Consider the following 19,687-nt stretch of genomic DNA (forward strand, 5'->3'; position numbering starts at 1 on the left):
GAATAGCACTGAAGAATAAAACAAGCTGTTGTGATGCTACATTTGTAAGTTACTCTCCCCTCTCAAAGTCCAGCCAGCATACCCAGGTACTCCAAGGTGGTGCCTGAGAAGAGGAGGCTTTGGGGGCTTCCACACTTACCCACTCTTAGTAGAGAACAAAAGCGAAGACTCATTTTTGAAACAATACATAGATACCATCATTTATTAGGTATAATAAGCATAATGAAAAGATTTATGATAATTTTTTTTCTGAACAGATAATATTACACAAAGAATTGGAAGGCATGTTATACATGCTGCTTTCTCAACTCTAATGCATTTTAATTTCCTCCCAACTAGGAAACATCTTAATGTATTTGCAGACACTTGTTTAACTATTCCCTGTTGCACAGACTCTTCTGATACATCTCTCATGTTTATTTAAAGTTAGAAGACACCCCATAAAAGTGAATGGAGTTAACTGCTTCAGAAAAACAGATTAAGACAGATTAAGTCCTGTGACCTTATTAATTTTAGTTACCCAGAGGTTTTACTAAAAAAATTTTCTACCTCTCATTCTTTGCAGTAAAGAACATTTGGCAGGGCACTTCTCATAACGTCATAGTTATAAAATTGCGATGTATTACAAACTAATAATCATTTGTAGCTGAGGATCTTGATGAGACTTCCACATACCAAAATTACCTTTTTTTTTTTAACTTAAGAGAAGAAATGAAATATTATAAAGTTAGGATTAACAAGACAGAAACCAGCAGAGTCTTGAGTATATTTCATTGCTTGCAGTATATCAAGGCTTGCAAGCACTGTGGAGTATTAGACACTGACAGGTGTTTTATGATGTGATTTTCTCTATGAAAGCCTTAGAATGAGATAGTAAGGGGTATTTATGCATTTTACAATTACATATGACAGTATACACTTTCCGCTTTTAAAATACTTATGAACAGCAAAGCAATGAAAAAGGGGCCTTTCAACAAATGTTTGATACCTACACTCACGCTGCTCCAGCTCAACTCCTGATGTGCAGGGCAACCATACCTCTGTTTGAGTCCTTCCTGACCCTTCTGTGCTGGGTAACAGATCTGGACCAGTATAACAGAGCTTTTCAAAGTTATAGATTTTCATACAGCAGATAAAAGAGGCAGATGCTCATGAAGAAAGCCACACCAGCAGCCTCTTCAAAACAGGTCTGTAGGTTGCAGGGGTGGCTGGAAATTCCCTCTGCTTCTGTCCGCTCTGTGCTGGCCCCAGCAGCGGCATGCCAGGATTTTTAAGGGCTTACTGATGGTCCTTGCTTACTCTTACAAGTATTTAGAAAGAAATATTTACGTTCCACATAGATGGGTAAAAGTCAAGATGCTGACTTTGATAGGGGGCTCTCTCTCATCTTTTTCTTATTCTGCCCTATGGCTTAAGTGATCGTATGAAAAATGGGAGCAAAGCTATGAAGTGCTGTCTGACTAATTTACTACTTTGGCAGTCAGTGGATAAAGGTATTTGCCTTCTTGAAAAATATGCAAACTCTTTCTTCAGGTTAAAGATGATACAAAATAGGATTTTTGTGAACTGCTTTCCTTCAGGAAGATGGCATATGTTGTTTCATTTATTGGTAGTTTAAAAGGCTTTCCTGAATTTAATTAGAAATATTAATGCATTTCAGATGCAATGGAATCCACATATACTCCACTCATGGGAATGAATGAGGAAATACAAGGGGTTTTAATGTTTAGACTTTATCTAACCAAACCACATATATGAAGGTCCAAAATAGAGTAGATAACTTTATTGCAGAATGCCAGTACTGGTTTTCTACACACATCTGAAAAGTTTCCAGCCTTTTCTACTAACATCCAATGACAATATTCTGGAAAATGTAGCTGGTCTGTCAGATATCTCTGGAATACAAATACATTTTTCCTGGTGCTTATGGGGAAGAGTAAAAATATGTGGGCTTCACATTACCCAAGATCTGATCTTCATAGTTAGGAAGGCAGCAGAAGAAGAATCCCAAGCATATTTCCATAATGGCTGTGGTCCAGCCAAAGCCATAGGCCCAGCTGAACATATTGATTCCCGTCATTTCAATTTCAGTTGAGAACTTTACTGGATAAATGACCAGGCCCATGATGGAGAACACAGCTGAAGAAACAAGAAAAAAAAAAAAAAAAAGAGTGTAAACTAACACGCATCACATTGCTTGCCTTGATAATACCTGTAGCTAAACCCACCTATGTTTTGGAGGATTTAAAAATCAACCCACTGACTTTATATTATTTTTCACAAAGAGTTCAAGTGCACATAGCCAAAGACTTTGGGTATAAAATCAGCTGAGGGAAATACCAGTTCTAATACTGATACACCTGCACAAGCTAAACTTGACTTTATCTACTGCCTTACCAGCGACGAAAAGCAAGCCTCCAATCCCACGTATGAAGTTGAATCGAAGTGTGTCAATGGCAAATGCTATGATGGCCAGAGCAAAACAGATGACTAGAAGTAGAAAGCCGACCAGGTATGTAGCAGCAGCAGCCCTTCCCCAGGCTGAAATCAGAAGAAAGATATATTAGAGAGGAATAAAAAATCCCTTGTAGTGTTTTTCTCTGGATTATAATGAAAGGCTAATTTTAAACAAATGTGATAAGAAGGTCAGCTCCCAAGAAGAAAAGCACAAGAGCTTTTTCTCCTCTCACAGATGAACTTTTTAGTTCCACAAGAAATTGTTCACTAAGTGCAGAATGCATAAAAACGCCAGTCTTAACCTCTTGTACAGAATACAATGAGGCTTGCATGCAAGCTTCTTATTTAGATTTAACAATTGAGATAAAAATCAATGTAAAGATGTAAGAATGGACACTCTCCTTCAATAACAGATGTCACTACCTCAGTGACAGCATTATGCTTGGGCAAGGAGAATTAGGCTGTTCCTGAAACTAATTAAATTATTCCTTTTTTAAAAAGTGTTTATAAAAGCACTACCATTCTCTCATGCAAATTTAAAGATATGATAATAGTCCATAAATGTCAAAATCCACTGGTTTCTGCTTTTTCAGCCTTTGTTTAGCTCTGTGTTCTAAATGGTACTAAAGATTTAAAATGTTTTCTAGGGAAATTTTACTTCTGCTTTTGATCCAAGACCAGAACTATTTCATTTTGAAAAGCTTGTTCAGGATATTAAGAGTTTCATTTTCAAATTACGTAACTTTAGGTTATAACATGTCGGAGTAAAGCATATTGTGTTGGCATAACAACTGGAAGAAAAAAACATTATTTATTCAGTATTTTAAGTCTTGAGGGGCAACTACTGCTCAAAGAGATGAAAATGTCTCCTCTTCTGGATGTAAAAAGCCCACTTTGACACTTTTAGAATTGTGTATGTAGATGGAAAAGGCAGTAAAATTCTGCTAGACTACAGACTTCAACCCTTCGCCTACAAACAATGCGTTTGCTAGGTGTCAGCTTCTAACCAAATATTTACAGCAGCAGAGCTGAAAAAATATCACAGCCCAAACAGCCTTCATGATAATTACATCTCAACTGAACTGCAGTGCACATTGTTCAGTAAAAGTTCCCACTGGAACCGAGTTAAGATTTTTCCCGGTAACCTGCCAATTTGTTTGCTTCAAGCATGCAAATAATAAAGTGCAAAGTGTCCTACATTCCCCCTGGCCACTGTTGGGTAGGCATGAAAGCCACCATCCTGTCCCTGGTAACTGACACCTTGGTGCTCAACCTGTCTGCCCCCAGGCCCCACACCACCTCTTCCATTAGACTAGGAAAATGGATCAGGATTTTCCAGCTCTACTTTTCCTCCCATCAGCCCATCAAAACCAATTTCCCTTTATTGTTTGCTCTACACCATCCCCCCCTGCTTTATGATTTCTGCTCCATTCTAGCTATTTAGCACTGTATTTTGAGTTTTATCTCATGTCCTTTTTTTTCCTTATGCCAAAAAGTTTCTGTCTGCTTATAGGGCTTTTCAATGTATTATTTTTCCTGTAAACAGACAGCTGCCTGAGAAGACTGAAAGGGATAGAAAAGATGCGCCTACGTCTGATATTCTACCCCAGTACTTTAGCCTAACTCTCCTCTGGGCAAGTTTACAGGAGGCTTGGAGGCAGAATATGCAATGTGGAGGCGCAGGCAGGAGGGCAGGACCTCAGGCAGAATATTAAAGGAAACAACCAGAAAGAGGAATTTCTCATACTGCCACAGCCCAGTTTATCCTGTTGAGGATGCTACTGCTCCCAGCCTCTCTGCCATCCCTCTCAACCAGCAAAAAAAAGATGCACCTAGCCATGAGAGAAGTTGCTCAGCAGTGGTGACCTCATTGTGCTTGGATACAAGAGTTATAACTTCTGGCAGAAGGGTGAAATGGCAAGGACATCTAGAGGTGATGTTTTTTGCTAGGTGCACAGCTGGTTGTGGTTGGGTGCATAACTCCTGGGCAAAGGGGTGTCCTTTCCCAGACCAGACTCAGAGCGCAGCTGCCCACCTGGGAAGTGCTGAGGCACCATGACACTGGGGGTGTCATCTCACCTGCTGCCACCCCCACTGCTGTGGGCAGCAGACAGTCCGCCAAAGCTCGGCCTTGGCAGAGCAGAGCACCATCCCCTGGCCATGGGAGCATCGCCTGGGCTGGGGGCTCAGGGAGCGGTGCCTGGTGGCCACAGCCGTGTGCGGTGGCACCTTGCCCATGCCACTGTCTCCCTCCTCCACTGGGCTCGCCCAGGTGTTTTTCCTGAAGTAGTATTACAAATGCTGTGACTGTATGAAAGCAGATTGGGTGCACGCCCAACCCAACAGGCACTGGCTGTATGGCAAGAAGAGACATGCTTGTTGCAGAGTGCTTACATCTTTAGGAGGCATTTCTTAATCACCTCACAGCCAATTTTGTGACTCTTACTTCTACAAAAGAGAAATAAAATGAACTCAACTTTGAAAGAAAACCGAAACACAGTTCCAAGTAAGGCAATAGGATTGCATGGAAGAGTCTCTACAGGGTTTTTTTGAGGAACAGTACCTTGACTTCATCTGTCCTTTACAAAAAGCAGCAAATTTCAGTAGTCTAAGACAACAGTGTGGAAACACCTTACCTTTTAAGGGTAAAAGGTAGCAAAAGCTTTGTGTAGGAATAATTGCAACTATTTCTATATCTGAGAAGTTTAATTTTCCTTGTGACAGTCAGAAGCACTAGAGTAGCTTAGTGCCTTTATCAATAGAACTAAGACTTACAATTCCTTAAAAAATGTCAGAATTAGAGGAATTAAATTGGTCAGAAAACACTGACAAGCAAATGGCTAATCTGGTCCAAATAGTTTCTTATCTACCAATGCTGTGGGTTTTTTGGTTTTGTTTTGTTGCTTTAACATAAAGCAAAAGCATAAATAAATTGTTCTAACTGCAAAGCTTTTTCTTAAAAATGTGAAATCCAGGCCAAAGAATCATCACAGGTGCAACACCAACTCAAAGTACACTTGACTCTAGAGAGAGCGCAGTTGAGAGCTGAAAGGATCTAGTCCACCTGTCATCAAATCAAAAATAGAAATGGGGAGCAGAAGGTTACAGGATATCAAGCTGAGTCTGTGAAAACATTTAGCAATTTGAGAGATGTGTTTTCTCAGCACCCCCAAAGTGGCAGTGATGTTTTGGCTGCTTAAGAGTTAAAATGTGCTTATGATAAAAGAAATGCAAGTTTATGCAAGAAAGTCCTTGAATACCAGCAGGATCCTCTAACACTTACTTGTGTGCCAGTCCTATTTCTGCCTTTTTCAGCTCCTCTATCAGCTGACTCACCACCAATGAACACTACAAAAGGGTTTGTAGGAAGCTACACACTGTCTGCTCTTGAAAACTCTGTCTAGCTGGCAATTTTCTGAGCAATTTTGTCTTAAAATAAGGCCTTGGTACCCCAAACAGGCAAAAGGAACCCACAGTTTCACACCCATCTCAAGCAGAGCAAGGACAGTTCTTCTGTTTGCAGTGGTTTGTACACCAATCAGCAATGATTTGAGTGTCTGGACTACTCACAGTAAATGAAGTTATATGTGACTACTGGAAAATGAAAATAAGTGCCTGCCCTTCTAAAGCTCCCTGCTGTGTGAGAAGACCCCTGAGCTGATTCAGAGATCAGAAAGACACCCCCCACTCCCACCCCCCATGCCAATACAGAGCTCACTGCAGTTTATGAGCAAGATAATTAGCTGAGACAGTGTAAAATAATAATGCAGCTTTATTACTCTGCTATTAAAGCTAACTCAGTTTAGAGGCAGCATGACTCTCTCTTGTATTGCACCATCTAAACACGTTCTGAATATTCTATTGCTGACTGCAGCCATAGGGAAGCTGATGAACTTAGAATTAGAGATCCAGGACGAAGACTGCCTCCAGTTTACTGCCTTCCTGATTTTACTCCCTCACGTGTTTTCCAGTTTGCAAAAGTGTAAACACTGTTTGCGCTTCACACATGAGGAAATAAACTTCCTTGCTCAGCAGTCAATTGAGCCAAAATTTTGAACCACCAGATCTAGTCATTCCTTAGCCTGCTGTGTTTCGTGCTCCAAATGGTGCCTTCAGAAAACAGCTGTCATGCCTTGAAAACAGCATGTGAATCTTCTTCCCCCATGACAAATACAAATTCTGTGTTTCTGGTGTGTGTGGTTCAAAACACGGGAAAACATTCACAATTATGTTCTCACATTTTTCTTGATCACATGAACTACTGAGTCTTTCTCTTTGGGCTACATTTTCTGACAGCAGCCCCAGAGAGTTCAGAAGTGCTTCTCCTAGTCTAATCGATACTAACATACTTTCTCAAATTTTCCTCCTGGCTTGAAGCTAAATAGACAACTAGCACTGGAAAGAAAAACAAATGTTTATTGCCAGCTTGCAGACACCAACGATCATCTATCTACATGTTCTTGCTGACTGATTGTTTTAACACATCAGACACTGCAGTGAATTGTGGAAGAAATTTCAGGAAGGATAGTTTTAACTCAAAAGAAACAGGGAAGGGGGGAAGAAAATGTGACAGACTAATACTTTGCTCTGTTATTCTTCATACCACCAAGGGAAAGAAACACAAACCCTGCAGTTCTAGCTCCAGTCTTGCAAAGCAATTCTTACAAGAACTAAAATCTGCCATGGTGGTGATTCATCTCTGTGTTGTATGCAATGAGAATGTTTCTAGGCTGAGTTTGCAGAGCTCAACCTGTTTTACATCTCTCTGATTAAAGGGAAAGAGCATTATTTTGGAAACAAAGCTGAACTCACTTAGGTTTCTCAACCTGACGTTCTTCATTAAGGTGTGGTGAACTCTGTGGATTACATGCTTCACTTTGAAAAGGAACTGCTTTGGCCAGGTTTTATCCGTTTCATTTTGGTTTGTTCTCCTCAAGAAAGTTTCCGTGTGAAAGTGAGCGTGTCTGCAGCAGAACATGTGTTGAATCTTAAGATGACCCATCAAATTCATTAACACACATCTCAATTTATCAGCTGAAGGGCTACAAGCTGTTGGTGTATATGCAAGCCACTGTCATACAGGACTCTGGATTCACCATGTTAACTGTGCAACATTGGACAGTGCAAAATCCTATCTTCTGGAAATCACAACTCTGCATCATGCCAACTATGGGAAATTTCTGTGCTCTTTTTTGGAAAAAAGTGTACATTGAAATCTCTGCAAGTGTTTGCTGATGACATGAGCTGGCATCGAAATACAGTGTTCATGTATTTGTATATAGACAAGATAAATCAGAAACTATTAAAAGCAGCCTCTTATGAATAAACTCTATGTGCAGACTGAAAGCTATTGAGTGAAAATAATTCCAAAGAAAGACTATACAAATGAAGAAAATTACATGTTAGTCACGGATAATTTATGAACAGAATAAAATGAGGAAAAAAATATCAAATATCAGAGACATGATTGGATATGTATTATTCTCTGAGCTTCTATCTTTAATTGCACCTGTATCATTCTTAAAACAACTGCATTCTCTGAATATTGTTGCTGTGGGGAGTCAATACTAGATGTTTTTATTTGGATTTTTTGTGCGAGTTTATATCATTTGGAGTGGAATAGAAAATTTTTGGTCCTTCTGTTTGGCATACTATTTTGGTAACACTGTTACTTCTTGAGAATTCATTTGCAATTAATATGGTTTTCTCATTTAATAACAGTATTATAACATGCAAGGCATTTTTATGTGAGCAGGAACCAGCTTTTAGCTTGCCATTACTTAAGAGACAACCATGGAAGCAGAGAACGACCTATTTAGGTTCACACTAAGATAATGCCATAGCAGAAGTTTCTCAGTGATTAGTAGCAGGTGCCATATAAATGAGAAAGAATTAGGAATTTAGGACAATTGCCCCATAATGATGATTTTAAATTACAACAGTAAGGAAAATAACCTTTATGCATAGGCCACCTATCAGTAGAAAGCAGTGTCTTGACCATAGCTTAGTGCTAAAGTGATAGCTCAGTTTGGTGGACTTTAAATCCTTTAAAGCAAAAACGTATTAATTTACCACCACTGACTCCATTCACCAACATATACAGGCAAAGTCGACATCCAAGGCTTTATGTACTTCTGCAAACCTCATCTCTTCCTGAGGTAAGCAATTCAATTTATGTTATTCTGACTTGAATTTGAGGGGAGGAGCAGTTACATCTTGAGGGAGTGGTTCAAATTCATCTCATCATAAGCCCAGGCATGTACAAACTTGATTTAGAAGCTGGCTTCTGCAAATCTGGTATTAATGAGGGCTGCTCCCTGATGCTTACTTAGCACTAGGGAGGCAGAAGTGGCAGAGGGCGTAGAGCCATCATCAAAGGGAGCCCAAGGGAGTAAGTTAGCTATTAAAAATGATGTGCACACAGTGCATCAAAATTAAAGGTCTGCTGATGAGAGAGCCGGGAGTACCCCTATCTCACATTATCTTCAGAAGCAGTTTTCATACATTGACAACATCTCAGGATTAAAGCTCAGACTTACACATTTTAAAGCTATAACATTTTTTCCTCCTTTTTTTTTTTCCTATTTATTTTAAATTAAAGCAGGATTACTTATGCTTAGATGTGTATATGGGGGTTAAGAGGGTCAGGTAAATAAAGCAGGTGAGGTATTGATTAATCAGTATATATACATAACCTTAGTTAATCAGAGTAGCAATATGTTCCTGCTCCCTAACTAACCATGAGTTAAAGGAGGGTTAAAATATTTAACGTGAATTAAACAGAATCAATTTCCACAATAACACAGGCTATGAACTAGAACTTTTAATCGAAACAGTACAGTGGAACCAAAACACTCGTTTTAAGTTTTATATTACCAGGGCCATCTGAGGCTGAAGAACACTGAATTTACATATCATTTCCATATGCACCAAGTACTGTTCTCACTCTTGATCGGCAGTTTTCATGCTGTGAGCAAACTTTGTTCTGAAACCTTGCTGAAAGTTGTCTTTTGCACTATGGAGTTTTTCTTTGATAGAGAGCAGCTGTGAATCTGGATCTAATTTTCTGTTAGAAGCAAAATTTTACCATTTGCAAAAGAAAAACCCCAACTTATAAGCAGAAATGGGACTTTGTGCTCACAAAATACATCATAAGCTCTATTTACTCTTCTTGTGAATGAAATAGCTTTCACAAAGCATCCTGAAAGTCTTCAGCACTTGCTGCTTATGGCTGGTGGGGTTGTTAATGAACTGCACAGAGACTTCCTACATTTGGGACCTGATTTGGGCACAGTGTACATGTTCAACATAATAGGTGACATTAGATGTATTCAGCTGCAGATTAGTACTTCAGCAGGACTGTGTGTGATCTGATCTGAAGTGTTATTTAATACCAGTAGAAGGAAGCCAAAAACCTCTGGGACATAGGCTACCATCATCACTCTGCAAAAGACCCTGAGCTCCCAGGAATTTTTGACTCATGAGAGGGTTTGTAATGGTACTTGACAAAGAAGAAACATGGCATTACAATACTCACTGACTCAATGCATTCAAGGTTGCTCAGAACAATACAAGCTGTCAGTGAGAAGTGATATGGAAATGTTAAAAAAAAAAGCTTTTTGAGAGTCTTGTTTCTCTTCCTGCATAACTCCTTTCCTGCTTAAGTAACCTGACTGTTTAACTCTACAGTGGAATTCAAAATCCATCTTGCAGGTCTTATCACCCCTGATACTATGGAGAGGTTATTATAGCCCTGTTGTATCAGATTACTTCAATAAGCTAGAGGAAGAGATAAGGTGAAGAGAAATGAGAGTTTAGCCATAAGTTTCCACACATTTTCAGCAGAGATGTCTCCTGCATGTGTGTGAATGAATGGTATCCACTCAAGGATTTCAAGTCCTCATGACACAAAGTGTTGAGTATCTTCACAAAGTCCTCAGTACCAGCAGTTCAGATCTCCTGATGGGGAGATAAGAACCCTCCACATGATTGCTATTTTTCCAACCAATTTAACTGTAATTATTAAAGGAAGGTTGAGGAATAAACAGTGGGACTCCATCTGCAATTGCTATCTGTAGAGTTAATTGCTGAAGAGCATAACTATTATTTAGAAAAGAGTCTGATTAAATGAATCTGCCACTAAACATAAAAAAGGACAAACTCTAAAATTACAAGGAAAAGTATGTTAGCAATTGCAGATGAGGAATGAAAATTGCCATGGTAATTAAATGCTCTGGACTTGATTCCCTTCTCTTTTACCTCATTAGTAACAAGAATGTCTCCTACAAGCTGGGGAAAAATCAAATTTGTTCTTTCTTTCTTGCATCAGAGTTCCTTAAATGTACTGTTGTTGTGGTGTTTTTCATTACTATTTACATTTAATTAAGCCTGTATTTTTGAGTATTCTAAGTTCTGAATAATGATTGAATATTCTACATTATTAAGTAACTAACCTTGTAATCTCATTTCTCACAGGTTTGTGCCAGGTATCGTTACACTTTTAGGAGACTGGTGACTTAGGAAATTATGTGCTTCTCTATACACTGTCATTAAAACTACTGACAATCACCATATATAACTGTATCATGCTGTTTCATAACTGTATCCATGCTATGATGCAGCAGGAACAGAAACAAGCTTTTGTTTTCAGTTCACCCTGTGTCAAAGGAGTCAGTGTTTGTCTTGTAATCCAGGCAATGCACAGAGCATAGAGCTGGGCTCCATCCTGGGCTCACCCACAAGCTTCCTTGGACTGGTCAGAAACCTTCCCAGCCTTTGTTTCCCAGGTGCAAGGACACTTTTCCAAATCTACTTGAATTTTACCAAATTCTGAAAGCCTTTAGGTACAGAACCTTGACTTTAGGGAAAGTCTGCAATAAAAGGCCTGTGCCTTGAGCTGGTCCCTGTTTCAAAATCACTGTTACTTGTTTGCTTCATTTCTATTCCTATGTGCAGACACCCTCAGATGCCAAAGAGCCGCCAGGACAGCCTGCTTCTCCCCCCAGGCCCAGCTGAGAGGGGCTGTCTCCCAGTCCATCCCGTTAGAAATATCCCCATGTCACTCTGCTCAGGACACTTGCTTCAGCTTGGGGGAAGTGAGGGCTTCCCCACGGCTGGGATTAGGCTGTCAGATGTGATGGGAACTTGGGGGAAGGCAAAACAGTTTTACATAGGCAGTGTGGCAGTGGTGAAACTTGGTGTCTGGTCTGTCCTGTGCCCTGGGTGTGATGAGTCAATGGTCTGCTGGAGAAGTTAGTTTTCCAGAGGGAGTGCTGTGGGGCCAGCAGTGCAAGGCCAGTGGTAGGTATAGTACAAAGAGAGGTCCTTTGCTGCTCAGAGACTGATCCCAACCACACTGTGAGCCTCATTGTTGTATCATTAGCTGGGGATTTTTAGCAAGTGATTTCCATTTTGTTATTCCTCCAGAATAACAAATGGTGCTTCGTCGTAGCAAAAGATTCCACAGACCCAAGTGCCTGATACAGGCAAAACAGGGAAGAAAACCTACTCATCAGTGGCGTTCTTATGAGACTAAAGCAGAATACTTCTTTCCTCAAGATACTACCTTTTGCAGCATTCCCTTCTTTCACTTATCCTGTAGACATACTTGTCTACTGCCATATTTAAAGTATTTTTTTTCATGATAATCATACTATACTAGCCATCCTATCTTGTAGGATTGCATTAATATTCATGGACCAAAATAAAACTAGAATGAGCTAGAACATAGTTACCCATTATTTTCCCAGAAGACAAGACGCAAGAAGGTGTCCTTTCCAGGTGGCAAAATAATTCGTCCCTCCACTAATCTCCACAGCCACTAAACCCTCCAAACATCCTAGAAAAAGCCTGTAATTGAATACTATGATGTGAAAATAACTGAAGATCTTGATTCCACTTGCTGTATGGAAATGCCTTTTCCTGCTTTTTTCTCCCCCAAGATCTCTGTATGCGCCGAGCAAATGATCTGACCACTTCAACCTAAATTTAGAGCTTCAAGCTTGCAGTTATTTTGATGGCAGCATCTGCACAAGGAAGAGCTGCAGGGCTGAGTGGAACATAAGATGGGACAAGCGTAGCCATGAGCTTTTCATTCTATTGTGCATCACATTGGGACTATTAAAATAAAATCAGTTATTTTCCCCCAACCAAACCTACACACGTTTAAACATCTTCAAAGCCTGCAGTGGAATAAATTACACACTGAAACAGTGTCTCAGGCCTGTGAGACACACCTTGTTCAAGAGAGTTTATATAGCCAAAAATCAGGAAAAACAAAGGAGTACTGTGCCAACTTCATGAAGGGATTTAACCTCTGCCTTTTCTTTGCAAGCTCAGCCATGTCCCAGACAGATACATTCCATATTGTGCTCACTATCTATCCAAAAAGTCTTTGACTCTGTCTTTGTAAAGGTTTGAACATGTTACAAGCTCGACTTATTTGTTCCAAGTGCCAGAACATTGCAGAGCTACAGTTTGCATCTCTCAGCCCCTCATCCTAAACTCCATGCGTTTCTAGTAAGTGTCTGAATGCCCTAGATTATTTTTTTTTCCCTAGGAAGTTCTATTTCTTTGAGCTAAATATGGTTGAAAAGCAGAAGACTTCTGATAAAAGTCTAGATGAGTGTCATATAGTTAAAGTAGATCTGAACTCTTGGAAAAGATAACAGAGCATATAAAATCTTCATATCCTCACCTTCCACAGAGTTCATAAACTTAGCAAAAGACCAAGGGCATGCAGATGCTTTCACAGAAGATAACTGCACCAGTAGAGTTACTCTACTGGCTTTCCAGGTTAAAAAAAATAAAAGTACAGGCCTCTTGTCTTCACTGTGAAGTTTTAATTCTGACAGTTAAAGCAGTTATTCAGAGACTCCAAACTCCACTGGTGCAACCAAAGAAACACACAACCTTATTCCCTTCCACTCTGACTGACCTCAACAATGCTGGGTTCTGTCTGTGTATACACATATGTCAAGACAAGCAGCAGAGATTCAAGGGGATTACAAACATTGCACATGGACAATTTTATTTGAATTTGCACATTATATTGAACAACTTGCAAGAACGTTACAATTACATTTAATTATGATAAGATTAAGATATCTGTAATGGATTAAGATAGCTACACTGTCCAAGTCATGTTGAGAGTATTTGCTGGCAGCTGCTGGGGTACCCATGCTTATCATGTATGTCAGTGAAACCATCCCTACAGGAAGACTGAATTTCAGAACCTACCCAGCCTGTGGCAGATTAGGAAGGGAAGCTGAGAGTAAAGCCCGGAGGAAACAAGAAGGGAACTCTGGAATAGAGGAGTGGAAAGAGAGAGGTTTTCTCAGGAAAGGTGTAAAACACTTTTGTACTTTCCATTTACATCACATCTTTTGTCTCTGTGTTCAGAAAGGCATGTGATTACACTTTGTTTATCCAGCACTGTTTAGCTTGGCACAAGACAAAGCTAAACATCCCACAGAACATGATGCTGAATGCTTGTTTTCTATGACATTTCTGGAGCACTGTGGATAAAGGTAATCTCAGAATTATTGAAACTCTATGTTTCAGTACTAAGGTAGGTAGAATCAGGCTCATAACAAAACCTGGATGCTCACAAGGGAGATGCTGTTTCATGGCCTAGTCTTTTGGGAGCAAGCATCAGCATCAGGCACCTGCAACCTGCATGAGGAAAGGCAGGAGCCCCAGAAGAAAAATCCCAACCCCATACCAACAGGACAAGGACAGAGTGATAGGAAAAATGAAGGACAGGATTGGATCTGAACACATCCCACCTCTGGAGAAAAGGTGTCTTGAAGGAAGGGACTGGAAAGGATCAAGACAGTGACATGAGTTTGCATCCTTAACAGTCAGGTCTACAGCCCTTTTATGGGTCAGGGGTAACCCACCCCTGCAGTGGCTGAGATCTACAGTGTAATGGCATAATCTTGCAGAGGCAGAAGCCTGGCAACATAATCCACTGACACTTGGCCTATGCACATATTTTTTACATACAGGCTTTACATATTCTCCCATTGGCTAAATGACTCTATTGTCCCAGACGTATCTTCCTTTTCCACCTGGAAATTTTGTCCAGAAGGATTCTGAGGATTTGCTTGGGTTTTCTGAGTCTTTAGTAAGCTTGAAGAGGTCAAATGATAGATGCATGCCCATTGAGAGCATAATGCAGTCATGCAGCACATGAACAGCATTCCTAATGCCTTCAGAAGCATCAGCTGACTCTCCAATGTACACACTGGAGAATATTCTGCATGTGTGTACTAAGTCAAATATTTCTGTGTTAGCAGTGCTGACTTATCGTGGATGTGACTTATGGTAACCCCAGACATTGCAGGATAGTTCACATAGAGGCTGACCTCCCTGCTGCGTCAGTAGATGCTGTCCAGTGGGAAACTGCATACAACTGCAGAATTTAAGCATGCAAGAGTGAGGTAGGATAAGGAAAGAAGTGAAATGCCAAGCAACTGCCTACGACCTGGAAGCAAGGTGAAACTTCTCCTGTGTTACTAACAGAAGCAAGATGAAACTTCTTAGAATTTTCTGTCCAGTTAAAGCTGGCATTCATGATAGAGATGGGGCCTAACCTGGAGAGGAGGACGCACTTCTCATGGAAACTAAGGACTGTGAGAAGTCATTTGCTAAGCATCATGGTCTCTCTCCTGCTCTCCAGTGCTACGTACCAGAGGCCAGTTTGCTGGCTTGAGCTATGCCCAGCCACACAGGAGCTCTGAGAGGAGGGCTGGGTGTGATGCTTAATGGAGCTGGTCATGTCCTGGAGCCCTACGCTCACAGAGACCTGCTACAATTAACTCATTACAGCTGCATTTTGTGCATAAAAGGTACAGTTTGACCGTATATGATAAACTTTCAGGAACAAATCCAAAAAGCTGTAATAAATGATCCCTGAGATGATTGCTTCTGTGTTTTTACAGTCATTTTCAACAAGAGCAGCTGAGATTCTGAGGCTTAGAGAAAATGTTCTTCCCTTTAATCTGAATTAGCATAAATTGTAAAAACGCTTGAACTTTCCTCCTGGTTCAGGCTAACAGCCCATCACTCACAATAACCTTTTTTTCACACCATGGCCCATAGCAGATATATAGAAAAAGAAAAAGAAAGGAAAAAAAAGAAACAAGGCACATCTAGAGCAATCCTTCTCTTGGCCTATTCTCCCAGACTTAGTGGTTTCCATCTTTTCAAGATGAAGGTTGCACCTGGGTCAAAATGTTTAATGCATAGTTAACCAAAATGCAGTACAAACAAGAAATCCTTTCATCTTTTAAAGCTTTCTTTCGTAATCACAAGGAGACGCTTTCACACGACCCACCTACCAGAGCAGTCTCAGGGCAGGATTCTGCAGCCTGACACTCCCTGGGAATATCACCTATCATCTTACATTTTTACCTCCCCGTTTCTTGCTGGCACTCAGGACTAGCTTATCATACTAATGCCAGGCATACCCACACAACTTGCTGTTTGGACATTTGATCAGCAGTAGCTGCTAAGTTTTGAAAAGCAGTGATTAGTGAGATGAGGTTACTAGCTTCTTCTAAGAGAGAAGAAAAACCTTAAATCTTTAATATTTTCTACACTGGTACATTACCACATGTGTTTTTTTTGTACTATGCAGCCCACAATCTAAAGCAACCAGGTTTCTTTCCGCACAGAGGTGAGGGCATTTTCTTCTTGATCCTGCTAGTCAAAAGCCTTGATGTATTTCAGTGACAGTCCCTACTGCTCATAACATCATATACAAATGCTAGATATTAGGTGATATGGTTAGGAGACCTGAGGGAAGATGAGGTCGGAGATGCAATCCACTGCTTCAGAGGCTGCTCCCCACCACCCTTGCAGGTGCTTACCATAATCCATGAGGGACTGGCAGTTCCATTCCCCACCCTGCTCAGGCCTGGTGCAGCTCTCCCATAACGACGCTTGGTGCACGTAGGGCAAGGTCTGCGACTCCAGCCAGCCCCTGCCCGCCAGCGCAATGATACCAAAGATGACACCTATGCCCAAGAGCAGGGGTAGGATCCATCTGCACCGTGTGTAGTCGAGGCCGTACTTCACCATCTTCTAGAGCAGGGGGAGTCCGGTTGGACAAGGGTGGCCTCTGCCACGGACTCAGCGACGCGAAGCAAGGGGTGCTTCTGCAAAGCTCCTGGAAAGTGAGTGCCCGTACCTACAAGCGCATGTGCAGATGTTTGAGAAAAGCTTTTTAATCGGTAGAGACACGGCAGGCAGGGAGGGAGGGAGGGAGGGAGCTCCACCTAGATTCAGATGAGTAAGAGCTGCCACTGAGCAATAACCAGTTGAGCTGGGGAGAAGCTGGGAGGCTGGGTTTACCTGTGGGATCCTCTCTGCCCTGCTGACTAGGTAACAAATCGGGTGCTGTTTAGCCCCAGCATTTAACGCTTTCCTTCCTGTTTTCAACTTTCCGTCTCCTAAGGGATTTGCATTATGGCAGGTGAAAACACTAGACAAGCCATGGAACTATACACATTGGAGGGTGGTTACTTTTGAAAATTGCCACCTTGAGGCTGAAAGCTGCCTTTATTGGACTCCATTTACAAATAAAATGATACCTTATTTTTTACAATTAAAAAAAATTCCCCTAGCTGCTATAAGGCTAAGACAATAAAGAACACCTGACTGCCCTCCCTCTCCCTTTTGGGACATAGCTGCAGGGGAAAAAAAACAAGGTTTATCATTAAAAATATAATATGGTCTCGATATAGCCTTAGTGGGAGAACAAAAACGGAGCTTTCATTTGACTGTGCCTTACGAACACTCCCTGCGCATGGCTCTGGCTGTACGTGCATTGCCTGAGGCCTGTCAGAGCCTGTCTGCGATGTGCTGTGCAGAGATGAGCCATCGCCACCCAACCCAGCGTGGGGCAGAGTTTTCTGTCTATCAGTTCAGAAGGGATATATAGCCATATTCATAGCCCTCTTCCTCTGAACTAACACGTGCTACAACTAGGTATTTTGGTAGGACCTAGATGCATTTACATCTGGAAGCAGCTGTACCCCTTGCAGGTCAAAGCTGTTTTCTGTGAAACATGGTTAAGGACAGAGGATGCAAAGTATCCTTTTCTCCCATGGTGAATTTTGTCAGGCAGGGCTGCATTCAAGTACTGGCCTCATTTACTCACAGAGTTCCTACCCTGTTGCAAATTTCATGGTGAAATGTGACATCCATACTGAACTGCAAACTCCATGTAGTTTTGTTGAATTAATATTAATAAATCAATAATGGCCTAAACAAAAGAGATTAATACTTTATGTTGAATTGATATGATTTACAGGACAGTGCCTGAAGAGGCTTTGAGCTTGCACAGACCCAAGCTGGAACATCTCCAGCAATGAGCTGCAGCACTGCAAAGAGGTAGTAGCTCCATCATGAAAGCAATTTGAATGGGTTAATGAGACACTGTGCCTTATCTCTAATCATAGATATCTTATTAGCCTGGTGATAGATTAGCAGTGGTGTGGCTGCTTGCCTCTCATTCCCTAGCTGGTACAGTGCTGGCTAGCTGAAGCATCCTGCCAGCAGGTCCCCCTAGTACGGACACATCTAGTATTCCTGCAGTTTGAGAGGTCTGCCAGGGGCGTTCAGCAAGTCTCCTCGAGAGCAGGAGCCATTTTCACAGATTAGGCCATTGGATTTGAAAGTTGCTTAAAGCAAAAGCCAACTATGAAGACACCTCAGCTGCTGTTTTGGGTTGGAAATAAGGGACAATCTCAACTATTTTTTCTAAAGCACACCTTAGGGAACCAACATTTCCTTAGATTATGTATCTTCCCTTGTAGTCTGTATTTATGCTACCCACAAATTCAGTTATTATTAATGTAAATATAATGTTTAAAATTACATTTACCAGCTCTATACACTGCAGTAGATATTTTTTAGGCATGATTTAAAAAAATATTTACATTAAAACAAATAGAATTTGAAGCTCACCATTAGTGCAATATGCTGCCTACACATGTCTACACAAGTCTGTTCAGACATGTTCTTTCTGTTGCCACAGCTGAGGTAGAAATGGTCCCAATAAACTCCAAAAGACTGAGAGAACACAGTTTTGGATATTAAATGTTTTTTAAAAGACGGCTTCAGAAGCACTCTTGCATGTGGCAGTACAATGTAGACTGTAGCCAAGCCCTCACTCAGCTGTCTATATCTAGTCTCTTGTCAAGTTTCAATCCTTCACAAAGTCACAATTTTCTAAAAACTCAGCCCTTTTTTATTTTTTTCAGAGGAAATAGCCAAATCAAGTTAAAGAAATTCTGTAGCTGAAATCCAGTGTGAAGTCAGGCACTGTCAGGTATTTGAGAGACAATGTTTGTTGAGGAATAAAATCCTCTTCCCTGCCTTTTGAGTTGTCAGTCATATTTCAGGAGGCATTTATGATGGAAGGATTTGTCATCAGTTTTTGTTATAACTCACCCATGGATGAATGCATATTGTCAGAAATGTTAGCATTTGCAAGATGATACCACAGAACACATTATCACGCTGTGAAAGAAAGATGAGTAGTGTTCAGTCACCACAGGTGTTTTTTGTCTTGCCCATCTTTGTCATCCTTAAGTCACTTAGAACTACAAACAATCTCCGCATTGAGTACAAGCCTAATTTGTGGTATCTGGAGATATCAGAGAGAGATGTATTCAAAGGCCTCAAAATGAAGTATCTATCTTGTGTAATTCCGGTACTCCTAAAGGCATACAGTGGAAAATGATTGGAAAGTTTTGTTAAGGAGTCTGTGATTTGAAGTGATGACTTACCCTCAACATGCTTTGTCTTTTGCAGTGTACAAGCTGGGTGTTTATGTGAAAGCAAATGCTTGTTCTCCTTTTCCAGTATCTGTGGATAGTCCCTCCCAGTTAACACCAGCGTCATCTGTTGCAAATGAAGATATATTATCAATGTTAAAACTGTTAGACTGTAGTGCACTTACTGCATGTGAAAATATTCCTAATGAATCTTCATTGCTACTTGAAGTAACCAAGTAAGCAGTAAGATGTAGATAAAACAAACAATTCTACAGAATTAGAGCTAAAAATAAAAATATGCCCTTTTCAGCCAAGACATAAATTATTTTCTTAGTGGAAGAAGAAGCTAACAAATGATTGGCTGCACTTTTTCATCCACATTTAGTATTCTGGCCTGGTCAGCTGAGCTGTATAAATGACTGGATTGACATGGGCTGACCAGC

At 40.7% G+C, this 19,687-nt stretch overlaps 1 protein-coding gene across 1 annotated transcript; it reads right to left on the minus strand.

Moving 5' to 3' along the window:
• Positions 1–204: 204 nt before the first annotated feature.
• On the minus strand, positions 205–19,353 carry LOC113478218 (p53 apoptosis effector related to PMP-22-like). Its single transcript, XM_026845210.1, has 4 exons — positions 19,257–19,353; positions 16,332–16,651; positions 2,398–2,541; positions 205–2,139 (listed from the first exon to the last, which is right to left on the minus strand). The coding sequence occupies exons 2-4, from the start codon at positions 16,540–16,542 to the stop codon at positions 1,925–1,927; spliced, it is 570 nt and encodes a 189-aa protein (XP_026701011.1). The 5' UTR covers positions 16,543–16,651; positions 19,257–19,353; the 3' UTR covers positions 205–1,924.
• Positions 19,354–19,687: the final 334 nt, after the last annotated feature.

The sequence above is a fragment of the Athene cunicularia genome (assembly GCF_003259725.1).
Source record: "Athene cunicularia isolate RWA chromosome 3 unlocalized genomic scaffold, athCun1 chr3_part1, whole genome shotgun sequence".
NCBI lineage: Eukaryota > Metazoa > Chordata > Aves > Strigiformes > Strigidae > Athene > Athene cunicularia.